Source organism: Rhinolophus ferrumequinum, chromosome 6 (genome assembly GCF_004115265.2).
Source record: "Rhinolophus ferrumequinum isolate MPI-CBG mRhiFer1 chromosome 6, mRhiFer1_v1.p, whole genome shotgun sequence".
NCBI lineage: Eukaryota > Metazoa > Chordata > Mammalia > Chiroptera > Rhinolophidae > Rhinolophus > Rhinolophus ferrumequinum.
In genome coordinates this window covers 63,426,427-63,446,352 of record NC_046289.1, presented here as the reverse complement: position 1 = coordinate 63,446,352, position 19,926 = coordinate 63,426,427, and the positions used below count along the sequence as shown (strand labels likewise).

At 41.6% G+C, this 19,926-nt stretch overlaps 1 protein-coding gene across 1 annotated transcript in view; it reads right to left on the bottom strand.

The window, feature by feature from the left end:
- EHD4 (EH domain containing 4) overlaps positions 1–15,066 on the bottom strand; it is a 72,097-nt gene extending 57,031 nt beyond the window's left edge. The window contains exon 1 of the mRNA XM_033108330.1: positions 14,699–15,066. Coding sequence (XP_032964221.1) covers positions 14,699–14,934 — 236 coding nt within the window. The 5' untranslated portion in view covers positions 14,935–15,066. The remainder of the gene's footprint in view (positions 1–14,698) is intronic.
- Between the last annotated feature and the right edge of the window lie 4,860 nt (positions 15,067–19,926).

Genomic DNA, 19,926 nt, shown 5'->3' with positions numbered 1-19,926 from the left:
AGCATGTTCGGGACACCTCCTCTGTGGGCTGCGGGCTCCCTGTGCCTTTGGCCGTCATGGTGCTCAGCCTGGGTACGGTAGGTAACTCTTTGCTTGTGGGCCCTTGCAGGCAGGCCCCTGGCTGTGGCCAGATGATGTCCCCAGCACCCAGCACTGTGCCTGCCCACAGAGGGCACTCAATGTAGTAAATGAATCAATGAAACAGCTCCTTCCTAGTCACTGGCAGTCTATGTGGCTGGAACCTCCCCCCTTGTGCATTTTATAGCTTCCTTGGGCTCCAGGAAGTTGTGGCCATGGAAGGCAACTTCCAAATAATTCAGTAGCAACAGGGGCTGCTATGGGAGATAGGGGTGAAGGAGGGGAGCTCTGATTACATATCACCACGGCCATTGCTAGCCCTTTGTGGAAACTGGAGAAAGATGCCCCTTCCTCCAGGCAGACACGGCCCTGCTCCAGGGTTCACAGCTTAGCAAGCAAGACTCTCCTGGATTTTTACCCCCTACAAGACCCTTTGCCCAGGTGCCCTTATGTAGTTTAACCTGAACAACTGTATACAGTGGCCCTAGCAAATGTCATTGAGTGTTCTCATTCAGTGGGTTGAGGAGACCAACACATGTGAGATAGGGCATAGGACTGGCTCAATGACATGTTTGGGCAGGGCAAGTCTACTTTCTGTGGGAACTGGGTGAGTTTTAACATATCAGCAATTCATCCAGCTGAAGCAACTCAGAGCCTCTCCCAACCTCCCCACCAAGATGCCTTTTCCCTGATGTAGGAACACTTATGTGTGCTTGTCTATATATGGGGGGGAGGCAAAGACTATTCCCTTCCTCTGCAACCAAGGGAAACATCAAGAAAGGAGTACAGTTAACCCTTGAACATAACATTCGAAAACCCGTGTTTAACTTTTGACTCCCCCAAAACTTAACTAATAACCTACTGCTGGCTAGAGCCTTACCAATAACACAAACAGTCAACATATACAGAGGGTGCCAAAAAAATGTGCATATATTTTAAGAAAGGAAAACTGTATTAAAATTGTAATACTCAATATATACTGACAAGAAAAGATGAACACAAGTCGGGTTTGACTTCTGCAATTACAAGGTGCTCAAAGTGGTTACCATCAGTGTCCAGACACTTCTGATTAAAATAAAGTAAGTTAGAGAAAAGAAAATGTTACTAAGAAAATCATGAAGAAGATAAAATACATTTATAGTATTGGGGAATTATGTCTGTGATCTCTACGATCTATCTTTTCCTCTTGAAGCCATTTTACAAAAAATGTCACATCCTTTGGGGCAGTCCTCCCCATAATCAGTCCATGATGTTGTCTTTTGGTTTTTTTGGACACGCCCCCCTCCCCTTCTCTTGTGAGCTCCTCAAGGAACCTCTAGTATTGGTGTTATTGGTGGGCCTATTTCCTCTCTTCTGATAGGTTGTCTGTCATTTCCTGCAGGGCACAGTCCACACAGAACTTGAGAGTCCCAAAGTCTCTTAGGAATCATTTGGTTCAATCCCATATCTTTACAGGTGAAGAAACTGCGGATGAGGGTAGGAACGTGACTTATTGCTGGTAAAACTTGTTCATGGCCCTGCACAACTGGAGCCTGGAGCTCTTCCCTTCTGGCCCAAAGCTTTTGCGCTTATTCTTGGCTCAGCCCCACAGCCTTGGGGTCCCACACACCCCTAGCTTCTGGGCCCTTAAGTAGGATCTGTCAGACCACGAGTTAATATATGATAGCTACACTGATTGTCCAGAAGAGTTTTTACACTGGGGGAATGGTGAAACTCAGATACATTTACGTCACACTGCTGGGCAGGCAGGCACATGTCACCCGCAGTGAGAGAACTAAGAACAACCAGGACACAGAGGATCTGACATGAACCAAGTGAGAATGAAGTGATGAGGTTCAAAGCCAGCAATCTTGAAAGGGAAAGTCTGAGTAGATCCTGAGACGCTATCTACAAAAATGGGTTATTCACACCGCCACACAAGGCTAATCAATTGTGTTAAACTTTTTTTTTTTTTTGACACCTCAGAAGCTTGAGGCCACAAGTTTCTGGGACTTTGTGGTGTTATCTGCGATAACAAGAATTCAAAGGAACAAGAGGTCACAGGAAGCCTATGGAAAAGAACCCACCACGGTTCTTAGCCACTGGACGCTGCACAAGCATCCTGTGCATTGGACTGGGTTTCTGTCCCTGGCTCCACCTTGCTCTCCTTTTCCTGTGTTCTCAGAGAGCCTGCCAATTCCAGTGGTGATTACTCCCAGAGTCTCGAGCCAAGTCACCAATGTAAAAAGGGACAGGCATTTGGATTGCAAACAGCTGGGCAGAGAGGGTGGTGGGGAGGACAGGAGACCCGACATCTCCTTGTCCCTGTCCGGTGAGGGCCACAGTTCAGCCTTGTCCTACAGGCTCCTGGGTACTCTGGCTGCCATGCTCAGCCGAGGCTCAAGGGGCTATTTCCGGCAAAGGTATATGTGGACAGTGTCTTTTTTCTTCCGTTGCTAGAAAATTATTTTTTAACTTCACACCAAAAAAATGTCATTTTTTGACAAGAAGAAAAATATCTTCAAGATTATGGAAAGTTCCTTAACATACCTAAGCACCATCTTCTCAGAGATGGGCTTAAGAATGACTAAAATACCAATGAACAAACTACAAGAGGCACATTATTCCAATATTCCAGCTGTACATTTTCTCTCCCCTGGGTATCATCCATGCATCATTCTTAAACTTATTCCATCCTAAGTACCGTATAGGGTAAGCACTATTTTTTTTTGTAAGTACTATTTTTATTGCCATTTTACAGATGAAAAAACTAAGGCTCAAGTAGATTAGTGGTTTGTTAGAACCTAGGATTTCTTACTAGTCCTGTGAGAACACTACCTGCCCAAATCAGAATTCGAGAGGCTGAGTCAGTCTCCAACAGGAGCATTTACAGGCACGTATCCTATGAATCATAACAAATATAGAAATCTAAGCTTTGTTAGTAGTATTCAATAATTAAGCAAGCACTCTAAAAAGTAATATGGCGTGTAATGTGAGCATTAATTTAAAATTCTCAAGCCCAAATCTAGAGAAATAGCTTGTGTAATGATTAATAAGATTTAAAAAAATGTCTGTACATACATTGGCATCTGTGCACAGGGTTCAATTCATTGATACGGCCTGGGACTTTTTTTTAAAGAGCATTACACTAACCCCAACCATCATTTTATTTGTTTGGGTAGTACTAAGGTTTTAACCCATATAGATGTGAAAGAAATACATAAAGTACAACTTTCTTTTTTTAAAATTTTATTGGGGAATATTGGGGAACAGCGTGTTTCTCCAGGGCACATCAGCTCCAAGTAGTTGTCCTTCAATCTAGTTGTGGAGGGCGCAGCTCAGCTCCAAGTCCAGTTGCCGTTTTCAGTATTAGTTGCAGGGGGCGCAGCCCACCATCCCATGCGGGAATTGAACCAGCAACCTTATTGTTAAGAGCTCGCGTTCTAACCAACTGAGCCGTCCGGCCGCCCTGTAACTGTACTTTTGACTTCAGTGGAGGAACAGTTTTATTTCCTTATTTTTAGATACAGGGCTATGAGTTTAAATAATTTCAATTTATAATAAGTGTTGGAGAGTTTTACATTATACATTTCTTGATAATACTCGATCCACTCTTTCACTAGTAGAGGGACAAAAAAGAAAGGGTTAGTTCTTCCACTCTGATTTGGCTCGAATCTGGAAATAATGTTTTTAAAGCAGCTTCCTTTGTTTATCCTCATGTTTAATACCAAGAAATGGAAGTAGGAGGAGAATCAAACATTTTTTTTCTTATCACTAAAGTCTTATAAAATGGTCCAGAATATATGTAAGCTAGTACTACCACCACCTCTACTTCTAGACACCACCAAACAACAGATTATTATGAAACCATGCTGTACAGTTTATAAGGCTGTTCACACATTTTTATCACTTTACTCTTACTGTCATCGGAACAAGTATTCTTATCTCCAGCCTACAGGAGAGAAAACTGCTTATGACAAGTGAAGCGGCTTGCATGAAACCACATTAATGCAGGATAATGACCGTGTTTAACATTTTGATATATTTCCATCCAGTCATTTTTCTGCAAATATAATTCTTTTTATAAAATTGGCTTGTGTTTAAACAATTCTGCATCTAGATTTTTCACCATTAGTTTTTCCTCATGCCATTAAAAATTCTCTGACAACACAATTTTTAATGGCTGCATACTATTCTAAAGTGAATATGTATCAATTTAGTTCACCACATCCTAATTATTGGGCATTTAAATAGCTTCCCATTTCTTACCAATATAATTAATGCTGAGTAAATACCCCTGAACAAACATCTCATCTACTTTAAAATTTTAATCTTCTCTGAGTTATTGAAAAACAATGTCAGGCCGAGCTTCACTTCAATTTTAAAATTGTATGTCTCTCTTAAGTGTGAAACTTTTATTTTCAATTTTGTTTTTTCCCTGAGTTAAATCATTGACACATGAATTATCACCAGGAATGCTTATTCAGATGATATATTTGAAACTGAAGACATACTAAGGGAATAGACATACTCAGGGAATAGAGAGTAACTTGTTGTACCAAAAAAACGAATTTGCTGGGTAAACTCTTTACATATCTCTAGTTTGCCAGCTATGAATGGAATTGAAACTACACAGAGCCAAGACATGCTTAAAACACACTGCTATCTAACCTATGCCATTCCCTGTAGCTGCTCCATCCCACCTTTCATGCTGTTCTGGAAGGAGGGGAGAATAGGAAAGGAAGAAGAAAGGGAGAGAGGAAGTTTACTGGAATCAAAGGCAACATGCTTTCCAATTTCTTACAGCCCTGTTTATTTTGCCTGTCATTCATTCATTTGCTCATGCAATGACCATCTATTAAGTGTTTTATGTTATGACTTGTGATTTATGAATCTGACAACAGACTTTAGGTAGATCTGGGAGCACTGTAAGCTTTATGAGGAGGCTACAGAACACAGTATTTCCCAAAGTTACTTGACTAGAGAACCCTTTATTTCCTTTGAACACCTATTAACAATCTCCCAGAACTGCATTCCACAGAATACAGGCTAAAGGAAAAGGTAAAAAGGCATTTAATAAAACTCAACATCCATTCTAATTTTTTCAAATGCAAGTCTTTTAAAATTAGCAGTAGAAAGATAATGTCTTAATGTAATTAATTTATAAAACATTAAACCAACAGTTAACAGCATAACTTAAATAGCAAAGACCTTACCATTAATATTAGAAGCTTGATATGGACGCTCACGTCCCAATACAATAAAATATGAAACAGAAGGAGGAAACGAAGTAATCACGAATGCAATTGATATAGCTGTCTATCTAGAAAACCCAAGAGAATCTAATGAAAAGCTGTCAGAATAACTTGAATCAAATGAACAGACACAAAATAAAAATGCCAAAAAAAAATCAGGAGCTTTCTTACATATTAGCAATACCCATCTAGAAAATATAAAGGAAAAAATCTGATTCACAAAGCGACGGAGGATAAAATACCCAAGAACAACATTAAAAAGATATATACAACTTGCATGAGTAAGTCAACCACTTCTCTGAGGTTATGAGTAAAAGCAATGCTGAGCTTCTGCTTGGGAAGAAAAAGCACCAGATATAATGAATGCAGTTCCAATACAAATGGATTCCAGGGGGATTATCTGGGAAGAATCTAATCAAGTAATTTTAAAGTTCCTCTGAAAGAATAACAGGAAATGATGATTGACAGTGTCTGGAACACAAAGAGAAATGAGATCAAAACAGTCTGTGCTACCATTTATTAAAGTTTGTTTTAAAGTGACAATAAAGTCACTTAAAACATTTAAAATGACTTACGACAGCATGAAGAGGGTATAAGAATCTACCAACAGAACAATATGATGCAAGATTTAATAAATTTGCATAAGAGGAAGCCTCATGTGACATTGGGAAAAGGTAGGATTATTTAAAAATTGTGTTAAAAAATAAAAAACATGGGAATACCTTTGAAACAGATTTCGCTCCCAAGAGGACTGAAGAGTTAAATATTTTTAAAAGCCTATTTAAAAGAGGGAAACACAGGTAAATATTTACTAAATATTAGGATAGACAAGGATTTTCTATGCATAAGAGCAATAAGACATCCATAAAAGAGGAAAAAAGAGATTTGACCATAAATGTTACATATATTTGCATGTCAAAAATTATCATAAAAAATTAAAAAGGCAAACCTCAAACTGGAAAAATACTTATAATAATTATGACAAAGGGTTGGTAGCCATTATTGAGCAAAACATTTAAACATCTACAAAATAAAGAATAATACTTCAAATGAAAATTGGACAAAGTTCACAAACAATTCACAAAGAAATATACATGATAACTATGTATGTTACAACTTCACTGGTAAGAAAAAGCAAATTAGAAGAAATTTTTTCCTCTCATATTTGTTTTTAATAGTAATACTTAGTTTTATTGAAGGTTTGATAAAATAATGATCCTCATGTTAGACTCCCTGGTGGGAATCTAATCGGAATAACTTTTCTGGAAAGGTATATGTACATAATATGTACATTATATGTACATTATATACATACATACACACACACACACATTATATGTACATTATATACATACACACACACACACACACACACACACACACATATATAAAATACAGAGGGTGCCAAAAAATATATACACATTTTAAGAAAGGAAAAAACTGTATTAAAATTATGCTGATGGTAACCGCTTTGAGCACCTCTTGTAATTTCAGAAGTCAAACGTGACTTGTATTCATTTTTTGTTATTGGTATATATTATTACAATTTTAATACAGTTTTTTCCTTTCTTAAAATGTGTATACATTTTTTGGCACCCTCTGTATATATATTTTATATGTAGTATATAATAAAATCAGGAATATATATAAACTTGAAAAATACTTTTTGATACAGTAATTCACGCTCAGCTATTCTTAAAAAAACTAGAAACAAAGATTTATAGGCAAGAATGTTCACTGCAATATTATGCATAACAGCATAAAATTAGAAACAATGTTCTAAGCTATACAATAGAATATGATGCAGTCATTTAGGTTATTTTTGAAAATTACTTAATGAAACAAGAAAAAGTTGATCACATCATATTAAGTGGAAAAGGCTGTTTATTAAATTGCATTTTTGCATAATCCCCCGTTTTATAAGCATGGTTTCTATGTCTTCATCTAGGTTAGGTCATTTGCTAAAAATATGAACAGATGGAGCATGGACCATACAAGATGGAAGGTCCACCAAAGTGAGCCTCCCTCTTCTCAGCTGAGGCTGACTCTTTTCAGGCTTGATGGTTCAGTTGCCATTCCATCAAGTGAACCTTCATCTTTCAGTGGTTCCCAAATGTTTCCTGGGGGAGGCTGCCCAAGAATCACCTTGAAAGGTGGTTTATAAAAACAACAAGAAAAATAGATTTCCGAGCCTTACCCACAGAGGTATTCCAATTTGGGAGGTCTGGGATGAGGCTCTGGAATCTGGTTAGAACGTCTGGCGATTCTGACCCGCAGCCAGAGCCAGGAATCACAGCTTTCTAGTTCATAATGTTCTAAGGTTTTGAAAAGTATATTGAATGTCTTGTAGAAGTAAGCTTCTAGATGTGAGTTACAGAAGAGAATTTTATAATTTAAGAAAACTTTTCTTCCCGACATTTCTTCTAATTCTCCAGCACTACTGTCGTTTGTCAGGCAGATGATATAATGAGTGGACAAGAGGCCACCTGTGGTGTTTCACCAGGCTGACTGCTGCCACCAACGCCACACCCAACCTGCCCTGGAGTCCCCATCCTCTTCCCCCCCCCACCAGAATCCTTGCTCCAAGTCCTGCCTTCTCTCAGGCTTATGAAATACCAGCTTTCTCCTCTCTGGCCCCCTTCCATCAACTTTTAACTTGTGCTCATCTTGAATCAAACCTTCGGAATGCCTGTGACTAGAGCATGGTTCCTCCCCTTCGGTACCTAGTTGCTGATAGTTTTCTATATTTGTCACTTCACCTCCCACTCATTCCTCAACCCACCACCACCTGGCTTCCATCATCATCACTCACTGACACAGCTCTTGACAAGGTCACCCTGGCTCCTGACCGCCAATCCACCGGTTCTGTTTCAATCCTTTTCCCAGAAGCATCTGGTGTGCTGACTACCTCGTCTCTCTCTCTCCCTGGATTTTGTGGGGGCCTTCTGCTATTTCACCTGCCCAGCATCCATTGCCCCCTTTTGATCAAAGCCACCTGAGGAGCCACCTTTCCCCATTCTGAGAGCACATGGTTTGGGGGCTGACCACCCCCCTCCCCGCACGAGTATTTCATTCCCCTTGTTTCTAGGGATGGGCATATGGCCAAAGGTGAACCACTGAGGCTGAAACCTGAGATTTTTGGTGAAACTGTTGGGGAAGAGAATCTCTTTTTTCCCCACTGGGGTTGCTGAGCTGACAGAATATGAGTATGGAATTGGAGATGGCCACCTGCCCATTCCTGGAGGGGCAACTGCCTAGGAAGGAAGCCGACGTGAGGAAGGCAGCAGAGCTCAGAGACCAAGTCCTGAGGGCACCACTTGGGGTCCTAGGCCAGGGTTGTAGCCAGTATGCCCTGGTCTGATTGGTTTCATGAGAAAATTTGTACCTTTTCACTGAAGTCTTTTTAAGTGGAATTTCTGTCACTTGCAACCAAACGGGCCCTAAGATGGCTCTGAGCCACACTCCTCCCCTGGCATTACTCCACCTCTCTGGTGACTTTTTCCCAAGTGCCTCCACAAGCTCCTCTTCCTTTCACTCTAGACCCATATGTCCAACCCCTTGTGGACTTCTACACCTGAGTGTCCACTTAAACATAGCTTTATATCTAAATTCATAAGTATGCCCCAGCTCTTCCGCTTCTTGTGTTCCCATCTCGGTGGATAGCTCCACTACCCACCTAGTTATCCAAGTGGTCCGATTATGGGCCTTGTCACTGACACTTTCTTGCCCTCACCTCCCGTTCTCCTTGGGCAGGTAATTCTGGCTTACTCCTCAGGGCTAAGCTTTTAGGTTGCATCCTCAGGGAGGCCTTTTCCAACCTCCAAGCCTGAATGAAGGGTTCCTCCTATGCCTCCATCCCACCCTGTGCTTCTAGTGTCCCAGCTCATTACCCAGAGCCCTAATGGTTTATGGATTCTTTTCCATATTCCCTCACGAAACTCTAAGTTCTGTAATAACCGGGCCCATCCCTGAAATCAATATTTTTGAATAAATGAATACTAGGGTGTGTAGTTATGATCTTATATATTGTAAATATAGTCTATTCTCCTTTAAAAATCAAATATTTCAATATCTCAGAGATCTGCAAAGGGTATGTATGGTATTTGGCACAGAAGACTCACCCTCTAGTGCCTGAATGAGGGTAAGAACCACCAAATTGGGCTCACCAGGATTTTGTTTTTCTTTAAACGGATGAACCAGGCTGCTTCCTGAGTGCCTTCACTTCTCTTTAACAATGGAGTCTAAGGCTCATCAAAGGAATGAAGTAGATCTTTGTTCTTGAACACACTCTATCTCTCCCCAGTTTTGAAAACTGGAACATTTGCCTGCTTCCAATTTTCTGATACTTTTCATAGTCTTCATAATTTCTTAAAAATAACCAGCCACAGAGAACTGACTCCGGGTGGTGAACACACAATGGGATTTAATAGATGATGTAATACAGAATTGTACACCTGAAATCTATGTATTTTACTAACAATTGTCACCCCAATAAATTAAAAAAAAAATTACCAGCCACAGTTCTTTGAGCACAACTTCAAGCTCTTCCTATACAGTCAGTCCTCCTATCCATCCATCTACCCAGGTATTTACTGGGCCTTGCCTGTGCGGGCCCTGGGATGCATCTCATCCTTGGGGTTTGAACCCCTCTCAAACATGGCTGGGCTCCCTCTACCATCTCTAGATCATTTGCTTTGAGAGAAAAGGAGGAAGGAAAATAATAACTGAGTAGTTCTGCTTTCCTCTAATGTCACAGCAAGAGTCCCAAGCAGTGGGCCTATCACTTCCTGATTCTTTTTCTTGTTCTAAACAGGCCTAAAAAGGCTTTTTTTTATCTTCAGAGGCATTTCTGCTGTCTCAGTCCACTCACTCCAGCTTCTTAATGCTTCATACTGTCCATAAACCTTGTCCCCACCCTTGCATATGGAACCCCTGCCCTCTTTCTCCCATTAACATATTTAAATAATATTTAAAGCATTTTATAGGAAAACATCATATCTTGATTTTATTGAGTGTTATGAAGAATGAACATGTTTATGGGTTGACAAAAATATATAGCGGAAAAAAACCATACAGGGATTGTGTGGTGGTTACTCCCTTTTTTCCCTCATGTCTACTCTTTAGTTCCTTTCGTCCTTGTGTTCTTTTAGTTATTCCTACTTCTTTTTTGTTTGTTTTCTTCCTGGTACCCATGTTTATGTTAAATTATTGCACACGGATGTAGAAATTTCTTGACCGGCACTAATTGCAGAATTATGAAAATTAAATAAACCACAGGATGCTTAGTATAGGAAGACCAAATTGTTTTATATTTTTTATTGAGATATAATTCATATACCATAAAATTCACCCCTTTAAAAGGTACAATTCTGTGGTTTTTAGTGTATTCACAAAGTTGAGCAACTAATTCCACTATCTAATTTCAGAACATTCTCGTCATCCTCAAAAGAAAGCCTGGACCCATTAGCAGTCACACTCTATTCTTTGTGTGTGTGGATATCCAGTGTCCCACCATCCTTTGTTGAAAAGAATATTCTTTCTCCTTGAATTGCCTTGGAACCCGTGTAAAAACAAACTTACCATAGATGTCTGGGTGTATTTCTGGACTCTCAATTCTATTTGATTGGATTGCACTGAATCTGTAGCTCACTTTGAGTTGTACTGCCATCCTAAAAATACTAAGTCTTCCAAACCATGAACATTGGATGTCTTTCCAACTTTATTTTGTTAGGTTTTCTTTCATTTCTTTCAACAAAGTTTGATAGTTTTCAATGTGTTTTGGCCTACTTTTGTTAAATGTATTCCTAAGTATTTTATTCTTTTAGATGCTATTATAAATGTAATTGTTTTCTTAATTTCATTTTCAGATTGCTCATTGCTAGTAATAGAAATATAATTAATTTTGTATGTTGATTTTGTATCCTGACACTTTGCTGAACTTGTTTATGAGTTTTAAGAGCCTTTTTTTTTTTTTTTAGGATTTTTCTAAATCCTTAGGAGTTCCTATATATAAGGTCATGTCCTCTGTGAATAGAGATAATTTTATGTCTTTCCACACTACATGCCTTCTATTTCTTTTTCTTGCTTAATTGGCTTGATCTCTGATTTTTAAAAGTGATCCTGAGTGACTTTTCTCTTTTTTCCTCATTAGAATAAATTTTCAGGGAGAAAAAGACAGCGTATAGGAGGAAAGAGAAAGTGAGACTCTTAAAAATCAGAAGTTAAAACTGTGTGGTCTGAATTGATTTTCAGTGAGCCTCATGTCCTCTCAGTGGAAATGCCTTCCTTCACAGCACTTGGGCCCAGGGATTTTCTGGGGGAATCTCTGAAATCTGTTTTCCTCAGGTTTTGGACACAAGCCTGGCTGAGCCCAATATCCACCCTTCCTTGGCTGTTACAGAGCCTAAGACGACATGGCCATTTTCCTGTGTGCATCTCTTTTCCTTCTCTGGCCAATTCTTTCTTGGTCAGAGATAGAGCACCAATAGTTCCACTCATTGTATCCTTTCTCTTCTGGGAAATAAAACTATCAGTGAGACAATAGGTTTATCAGTTCTTCTGCTCGTACCAAAGAGACTTTGACAAGTATTTCCATCACATCTGAAGTCTCTTTCTGGGTCAGTTCTGTGATCCATGTGGAGAGATCCCACCAACCCTCTCCTTCTATTTGTCCTTTTCTTTGCACTTGGGGCCCTCATGGTGATCTCTCATGCAGAAGTGAGCGTATTTCCTTGACACTCAAGCTCTTCATGCACCCCATCTAGGAGACCTAGAACAAGGCACACACGAATTTCTTCATTCCTGATGAACATCCTAGCTCACCATGCTTTAGTGGGGCTCCTAGTTCTTCCCAGTTATGGGACAAAAGGAGGAAGAGTAAAGTTCCATTAAAATGGGCTTGCTGAGTGGCTTTACAATGAGAGAAGTATCCCTCCATATCATTGCAGGCTCTGTATTATCAGTGACCTCTTGGGATGTGCAGGAAGCCAGGTGGGTAAGAATCTATGACTTTGTCGACAGGTGCACCCCGTAGCCAAGGATGAGCTTGTAGTCCTCAATGGCTGGAGGCAAACAATGCAGGCACTGACCAGCCTCAGAGAAAAGATAGCCACGGATGCACACGGGCTCCGGGATGGGCAGTACACTGGGCCAACACCTCTACTCTCCAGGTCCAGTGCAGGTCTCTAGAGGGTAGCTGCCCTTTGGGCAGGGGGAGGGCGGGGGTTCTTCCCAGGAGCTAAATCTCTTCCTCCTAACTCCACTCTGAAACCAAGCTCAGGTCTCTGGTGCCTCACCAAGCTTCCTGTACATCCTGATTTCCTTCTCACTTCACAGGTCCACTTTGTGCCTGTGCGACTTTCTGCCCAACGACAAAGTGACTTAGTCCAGGGAAGTTCTCAAGAGCAAGTGACTTCCTCCCTCACCCTTGGGTTGTATAATACATGGCCCAGTGCCTCCTGAGAAGTGGTCCATTTGAATGGAGTCTCTAGGAGTCAGATCTTAAAATTCTTCTTAAAACTATTCTTAGCTATTCCACAACCTATCCCGTCGCCCCCACACTGATGAAGCGGAGAGAAGAGTGAGAAATAATATAATGAAATAGTAAACTGAAAACTAAAGATGGATTCACGTTCTTGTGAATGGTGTTCTGCCTCAGGCTTGCTTGTTATCCAGGCTATCGGAGCAGAGAGAGAGAGCGCCACATACATCCAGGATGGTATAGCATCCACAGGGGCTCCCTAACCATCACACAGGGCACAATAAAGCACTCCTGGCAAGGACAAACAGGAGGAACTGCCCGCAGCGCTGTAAACATGTTACCACCAATGTCTGAGATTATTATAACAATGCTATCCTTCATCTGTATATTTCAAAAGGTCCACCTCTCACTTTACACCTCTTGGTCATAATACTTCATTTTCCCATATACTTAAAAACTGGTTAATATTACTGAGATCTTAAATGTACAGTCTATCATCTTTCAAGGTACCAGTTACTGTAACATTTCTATGGTTCATTTTGAGTGCCTGGGGTAACACATTTAATACTGTGTTCAGCATATTAATAAGCATCAGAAAAGCAATTTTAAAATGATTTCCTTCACATTCAATTTACTGTCTAGAACTATATTTCAACAGTGTTTTTGCTTTGCTGAATTCATTCATAGAGTATCTGCAGACCTGGATTGAACAATTTCCTGTAGTGACAACTACTCTATTTGTTGAAACTATTTAGGTCACTGGAGTGGAGAAAAAGAGGCCATCTACTTAACAGAAATGGCATGTATCCAAATATAGATGCAGCTTTCCGAACACTTGTTGAACATCAATGAAGAGATTGTTACAGTTCTGAAACCTGGACCAAAACCTTAAGTGATCAGTATCTTTCAACTGACACAGGGTTTAACCCAGGAGAGCAAGTTTCCTAACCAAAGAATGAAAATTCAGTCTTAATATGCCAGCAGCTTTAGAAGTAAAATCGCCTCTTTAAAAATCTGTTTCAATATCAATTATTTCCCATCAAAAGTCACTTCCCAGGAAGCTATATGATTTGAACCTTAGGGCATGCACTGTAATTGTTTGCTTTTGGAGACACAGCGAGCATGACAAATATTTTCAGTTGTCAAGGGTGAGCAAGGAGGGAATGACCCACCTAAGAAATGGAAACTAACGAATAGTAATATGACACTCCCCCTTAGTTCCACTGGGTGCAGGCTGCTACACACAACTTCCTAAGGCAGGATAAAGGCGAGGCTGTGCACAGCCGAAAGAAGGCGGCCTCTCTACCCCCTCCCCGAAACACTGTGGTGGGAGGTGGCATGCAAAGATCTCAAGGGAAGGGGGCATGGGCAATACCCTCCACTGTTGCCATTTATTCATTCGTTCAATAATTATGCGCCGGGCACTGCTAGAGGCTTAAATCTCCAACTATGACTCAACAGCTCATTCTGATACCCCACACCTCTGTCCCCATTTCCAACCCTAGGCCTCACTCCTCAAGAAAATGCTTATTATAGTCCCCAGCCCAGCGTCGCAGGATAAAGCCAGCGAGGGCAGTGCCATTCCAAGAGCAAAGAAGGAGGGCTCGGAGTACGCGGAGAAGGGTTCCCGGGACCCTCCTGCCCGCGTAAGGACAGCCAGCCCCTACTCCGGCGGCCGCGCCCCGGCACAGAGCACCACGTCGAGCCCGCGAACCTGAGGTCACGCCGACGCTGGAGGGGGAAGCAGCGGCGAGGGGGTTCCTCAAAGGGGGAAGTGGTCGCTGCAGGAAGCCCGAAGGCGGAAGGAGGCTAGCGACTATACGTGCACACGTGGGGAGCACCGCCTCCACCTAGGTGGTGGGGGACAGGGGTCCAGGCAGGGGTGAGGACGCGCGGAGCGGGTTACCTGATGAAGGTGGTCTTGCCCGTGCTGTACTGGCCCACCAGCAGGATCATGGGCTTGTTCTCGAAGTCAGCGTCCTCCAGCGCAGGCGAGTGGAACTCGTGGAAGCGGTACGCCTCCTCCAGCGGCAGCACCTTGCGCAGGTAGAGCGAACGCAGGCCGCCAGTCACCGTCTGCACGGCATCTGCGCCGGTCACACGATCGCGCCCGCCCGCCTGCCGCCCCATCCAGCTGAACATCCTGCCACCGGTCTGCGCCCCGAGCCCGCCCTGTCAGCGCCGGCCCCGCACTCAGACCCGGCTCCGGGTCCGACCCTCCCTGGCTTGCACTGAGCTGCCCCAGCTGCGCTCGCTGCCGCCCGAGCTGGTCTCGCCTCGCGCCGTCGCAGCCAATCTCCGATCGCTACGTCACAAGCGGTCGTTCACTATTCAGAAGGACTCTCTCAAGTCCTTCCTCATTGGGCAGCTGCCAGCGCGGGTGGAGGCGTCAGCCAATGGAGAGGAGGTTCTTAATGAATTGTTGATGACGGAGTCGGTCTGCAGGACTGGGGCGGGGAGAAGTGTCTCTCCAGCTGGGTGACGCAGGCCAGGCATCCTTGGGGCCTATTTAGTCCCCAGGGCCACACCTCTGGCCAGGTGGCGTCGGCGTCCGGGCAGATCTGAGCTGGCAAAAAAAAAAAAGCCAACCCGAGCCTCTGGAGGCTCTCTTGGAATGTTCCCTCATCCCAGCCCTCTGAACGTGGAAACTGGAGACAAAGTGCAGAAAGTTGACAGGCAGGTTTTGTCTACCTGCTAGAAGGTTATTATTACCCTCATTTTATTGGTGAGGAGATCTTGACTCACGGATATAATTGACAAAATGTGAAGTTAGGGGAGGTAGACTCCAATTTACTTGGGTACCTATGTCTCTTCTCCACGCCCCTCCACTAAATTCTGGATGAATTGAAGATATTTTCCAGTAGTTTTATTTGGTTTTCTGTAAAACTGAAGATGTAGTCCTCATCCTCATTGATTACAACCTAATTTCCAAATGTAAAAGAGTTAATGTTACCCCCCAGTTGTCTCTTTTTCAGGTTAAAAAACACCTAAACTGGGATTAGGAGAAATACTCAGCCTTCATTTTTGGTGTCCAAGGTTACAGTTTTCGAATAATTCTCTGTTGTTTTAGAGGATTTCTCAAGTGTGATCAATGGGACCACCTGCATAAGAATAATCTGGGATACTTGTTAAAATGCAGATTTGTAGGCATCACCTTGACCTACTGAGTGAGAATATTGAGGAGGGATGGAGCTCAACAGGTGCCCCAGGTGATTCTGATGTACTCTCAATTGGGGGAAGTATGATGCACAACAGTATTTCTAAAACTTGATGGAAATGCAGATTCTGATTCAGTGGCTATGGGGTGAGACCCAAGACTCCCCATTTCTAATATGCTCCCTAGTGTTGCCAATGCTGCTTGTCTATGAACCATACTTTGAGTACCAAGGTTGTCGTGAAGAAAGAACAGAACCTGGGGTTGAATCCTGATTATATAAGTGAATGCTTATGTGTCCTTAGATGCAGTGAGTTACCTTTTTGTCTCAGTTTCCTTGCTTGTAAAATGGGAACTCCTTTGGAGCTGTTGTATGGATCAAATATCTAGAGGAAGCTGTACATAACTATGGAAGGGAAAAGAAAGCCAATGGAAAATGAAATCAGATATTGACCTCATGTCAAAATAAAACAAAAATTGAAATATAAAAATAAAGTGAACTATTGAACCATTGGAAGAAGGTATAGGTGAAGATTTATAAAATTTTAGAAGGGAAAAGCCTTCCTAAACAAAACCAAAGACATAAATTATAAAAGAAAAGACTGACAGATCTGTTAACAAAAAAGTAAAAGCTTCAGTGTGTTTTAAATCATACATTAAAAATAAACCCATATAAAAATATTCCCCTTACCTTATGCTCCAGAAATTACACTCCTTGGTATTTACCCAAATGAATTGAAAAGTGAATACATGCAATTGCTATGGGAATCAGTATGGCTGCTCCTCACAAAATTAGAAATAGAACTACCATATGATCCAGCAATCCCACTTCTTGGGTACATATCTAAAATATTTGAAAGTAGGATCTCTAAGAGATATTGCACACTCATGTTCACCGCAGCACTATTCACAATAGTCAAGAGGTGAAAGCAACCTAAGTGTCCAGTGATGGATGAATGGATAAACAAAATGTGATATCATACAATGAAATATTATTCAGCCTTAAAAAGTAAGGAAATCCTATCACATGCTACAATCTAGATGAACCTCAAGAACATTATGCTAAGTGAAATAAACCAGTCACAAAAAGAAAAATAGTGTGTGAGTCCATGTAAATGAGGTATCTCAACTAGTCAAATTCATAGAAACAATAAAATGGTGGTTGTCGGGGGCTGGGCAGAGGAGGAAATGGGGAATTGTTCAGTGGGTATAGAGTTTCTGTTTCACAAAATGAAAAAATTCTGGAGGTCTCTGGCACAACAATGTGAATATAGTTAACACTATTGACTGTACACTTAAAAATGGTTAAGATAGTAAATTTTGTTAGATATTTTACTACAATTTTTAAAAAAGTGAATGTATAAGATTTTTGTACTTTTGTAAAAAAATTAAAGTATCCAATGAAAAGATGGGAAGGATAAACCCCCAAATAGTAATGCTCTCTGAGTTTTGGAGTGATAAGTGATCTTAGTTTCCTTCTCTATATGCTTTTACATTTTTCAAATTTTATACAATAATCATGTTCTTGTTTTGTAACCAGAAAACAAATTTTAAGGAAGAACAAAATTTATTGTCCTTAAAAAAAAAAAAAAAAAAAAAGGAAAAGAAAGTCCTGAAGAAACCAGGCCAGAGGATGTACCATCATGTCTTTTCTTCCTTCTCTGTCTTCTTACAGCTTTCTTGTTCTTGTTCTGTCCTCAGTGAGTGGGAGAGTGACTGACTCTCCCCAGAATAATAATCTTGCATCTTTGCAAGGTATGATTCTCTTTGGTTTCCTTTCTTCAGACTAAACAATCCCAAGCTCAGTCACTTTTTAAATATCTGAATTCAATTGTTTTTTCAGGTTCAATCCTATTACAGTTCTATAGGGAGTGCTATTGTTGCCCAGAAGTTGTATTGAATAATTCTTAAAATAAGTCTTTTGGTAATAAGACTCACTTTGCCATGTGAAAATTTTAATTATAATTCTTTTGGAAGGATGTTCCCCCCTATTTGGTAATTTGATGGTCAGAAGATTTGCCCTAGATGATGTCCAGGGTCTTGTCCCTGATAACTTTAAATTCTGGAGTGGTTAAAGGCCTGGGAGACACGAGGAGGTACTTTGGCCTTGGAAGAGTCCCCTTCACTCTCAGACACACCTCTCCTTTCTCTGTGGCCATTACCCTGTCACTGCTGCCACTTGGAGATGTAACTTGTAGGACATACAGGTGGAGATGTCTAGTAGGTACTTGCAGCAAGACAGCCAGCTGCCTATAAATTGTCCTTCATAATAGAACTCTTTTAGCTGGGCACATTGCCAACCAGGTAACAACAAAAATTTCCCATCTTTCTACAGTTAAGTGTGATCATGAGACCAACTTCTGGTTGCTGATATGTTACCTGAAGGATGTGTGGGACTTGTAGGAAGTCTCCTTTAAAGAGAAAAGAGTTCAATCTTTCTCTTCCCTTCTTCCCTCTTGTAGTCTGGGATATGAGTATGATGGCTGGAGCTCCAGGGCTCATCTTGGACCATGAGGCTAAGAACTACACAAGGAATCAGAGAGCTGGAAGGAGCAGGAGCCCTGACAAATCATGAAGTGCCACACCAGCCTTGGACTGCCTGTCTCTCTGTGGGCTTCTTTACATGAATACATTTAAGCCACTATTTGTCCAGACTCTGTTAGAGATGAAAGTAATTCCTAACTAACACGGAATTTGTTACTACAAATGGCATCTGCAATAAAAGTCCAAAATGTGACATTCACTTGGTGGAAGAGGGGCAAGGTCAACTTTAAGGATTTAACTATTGCAGCCTGGGATTTAAAAGTTGACCATATAATTTTTATGACATGCGTCCTATTAAGAGATGGGATCTTTGTCCCCTGCCCTTAAATCTAGGCTGGCCTGTGAACGCTTTTGCCAATAGAGTATAGTGGAAGTCATGCTATGTGACTCCTGAGGCTGGGTTATAATACACCATGCCACCGCCAGTATGTAGCACTCATTCGGGAGCCCTGAGCTGCCATTTAAGAAGACTGACTATCCAGAGACCACCATGCTGGGGAGACCACAGGAAGGTGCTCTGACAGTCAGTCAAACTGAGACTGTCCTTTATCCTCCCCAGCCTTTACAGCCCAGCCACCAGATAGAAGAATGAAGGAGCCACTGCAGAAGGGGATCCTTCAGCCCAGCTCTCCTAGACCAGTCGTCTGAGTTCTCCCCAACGGGGCAAGTCATCTGAGCTGAGGCCCCACACACGGAGCGTGTAAGAGTTGTCCTTGCTGTGCCCTTTCCAAATTCCTGACCTACAGAATCTGTGGGTATAATCAAATGGTGGTTATTTTATGCCAGTATGTGTTGGGTTTGCTGCTCAGTAATAGATCACTGGAAGGGCTGGTAATTCTTGTTATCTTGTTAAGACGAAAGTTCAGCTTTCTTTCACAGAAAAGAGATCTAGAGTTAGGCAGACCAGGACTGGTGTGGTGTCTTCATAGTCAGCAGGAGCTCAGACCCCTTTATGGCCCCTGTGGCCCAGAATGTAGACATGATGGCTGGAGCTCCAGCAGCCATAATGGACCCCAAGGCAAACTTAAGGCTGGCAGAAGCAAGAGCTGAAAGGAGCCTGGGTCTCTGATAAGAAATAGAAATAAATGACCATGTTGAAGCCACTGTAATTTTAGATCTTTTGGGTTATATAGCAGAAGTAATACTAACTGGCATAGAATTTGAATTCTTGAATCAAGAACTTAGGAAATCTAAACACATCAGTAAATCAACTTCCAAAAAAAGAACATAGGACACTGGTTTGTTTAGAGCTAAAGGTTTGAGAGTTTTCAAGATAGAACCAGTACTTGAAATCCTGGTGTAGCTGAAACTGCTTAAGGAGAGTATAGAGTGAGAAGAGAGGAGAGCTGAGAGAACCTCAGGAAACACCAGCAGCTAAAGGAGAACAAGGGAGATGAGACCAGGGGAGGGTCTTGAAAGTGGGAAGAAATCCAGGG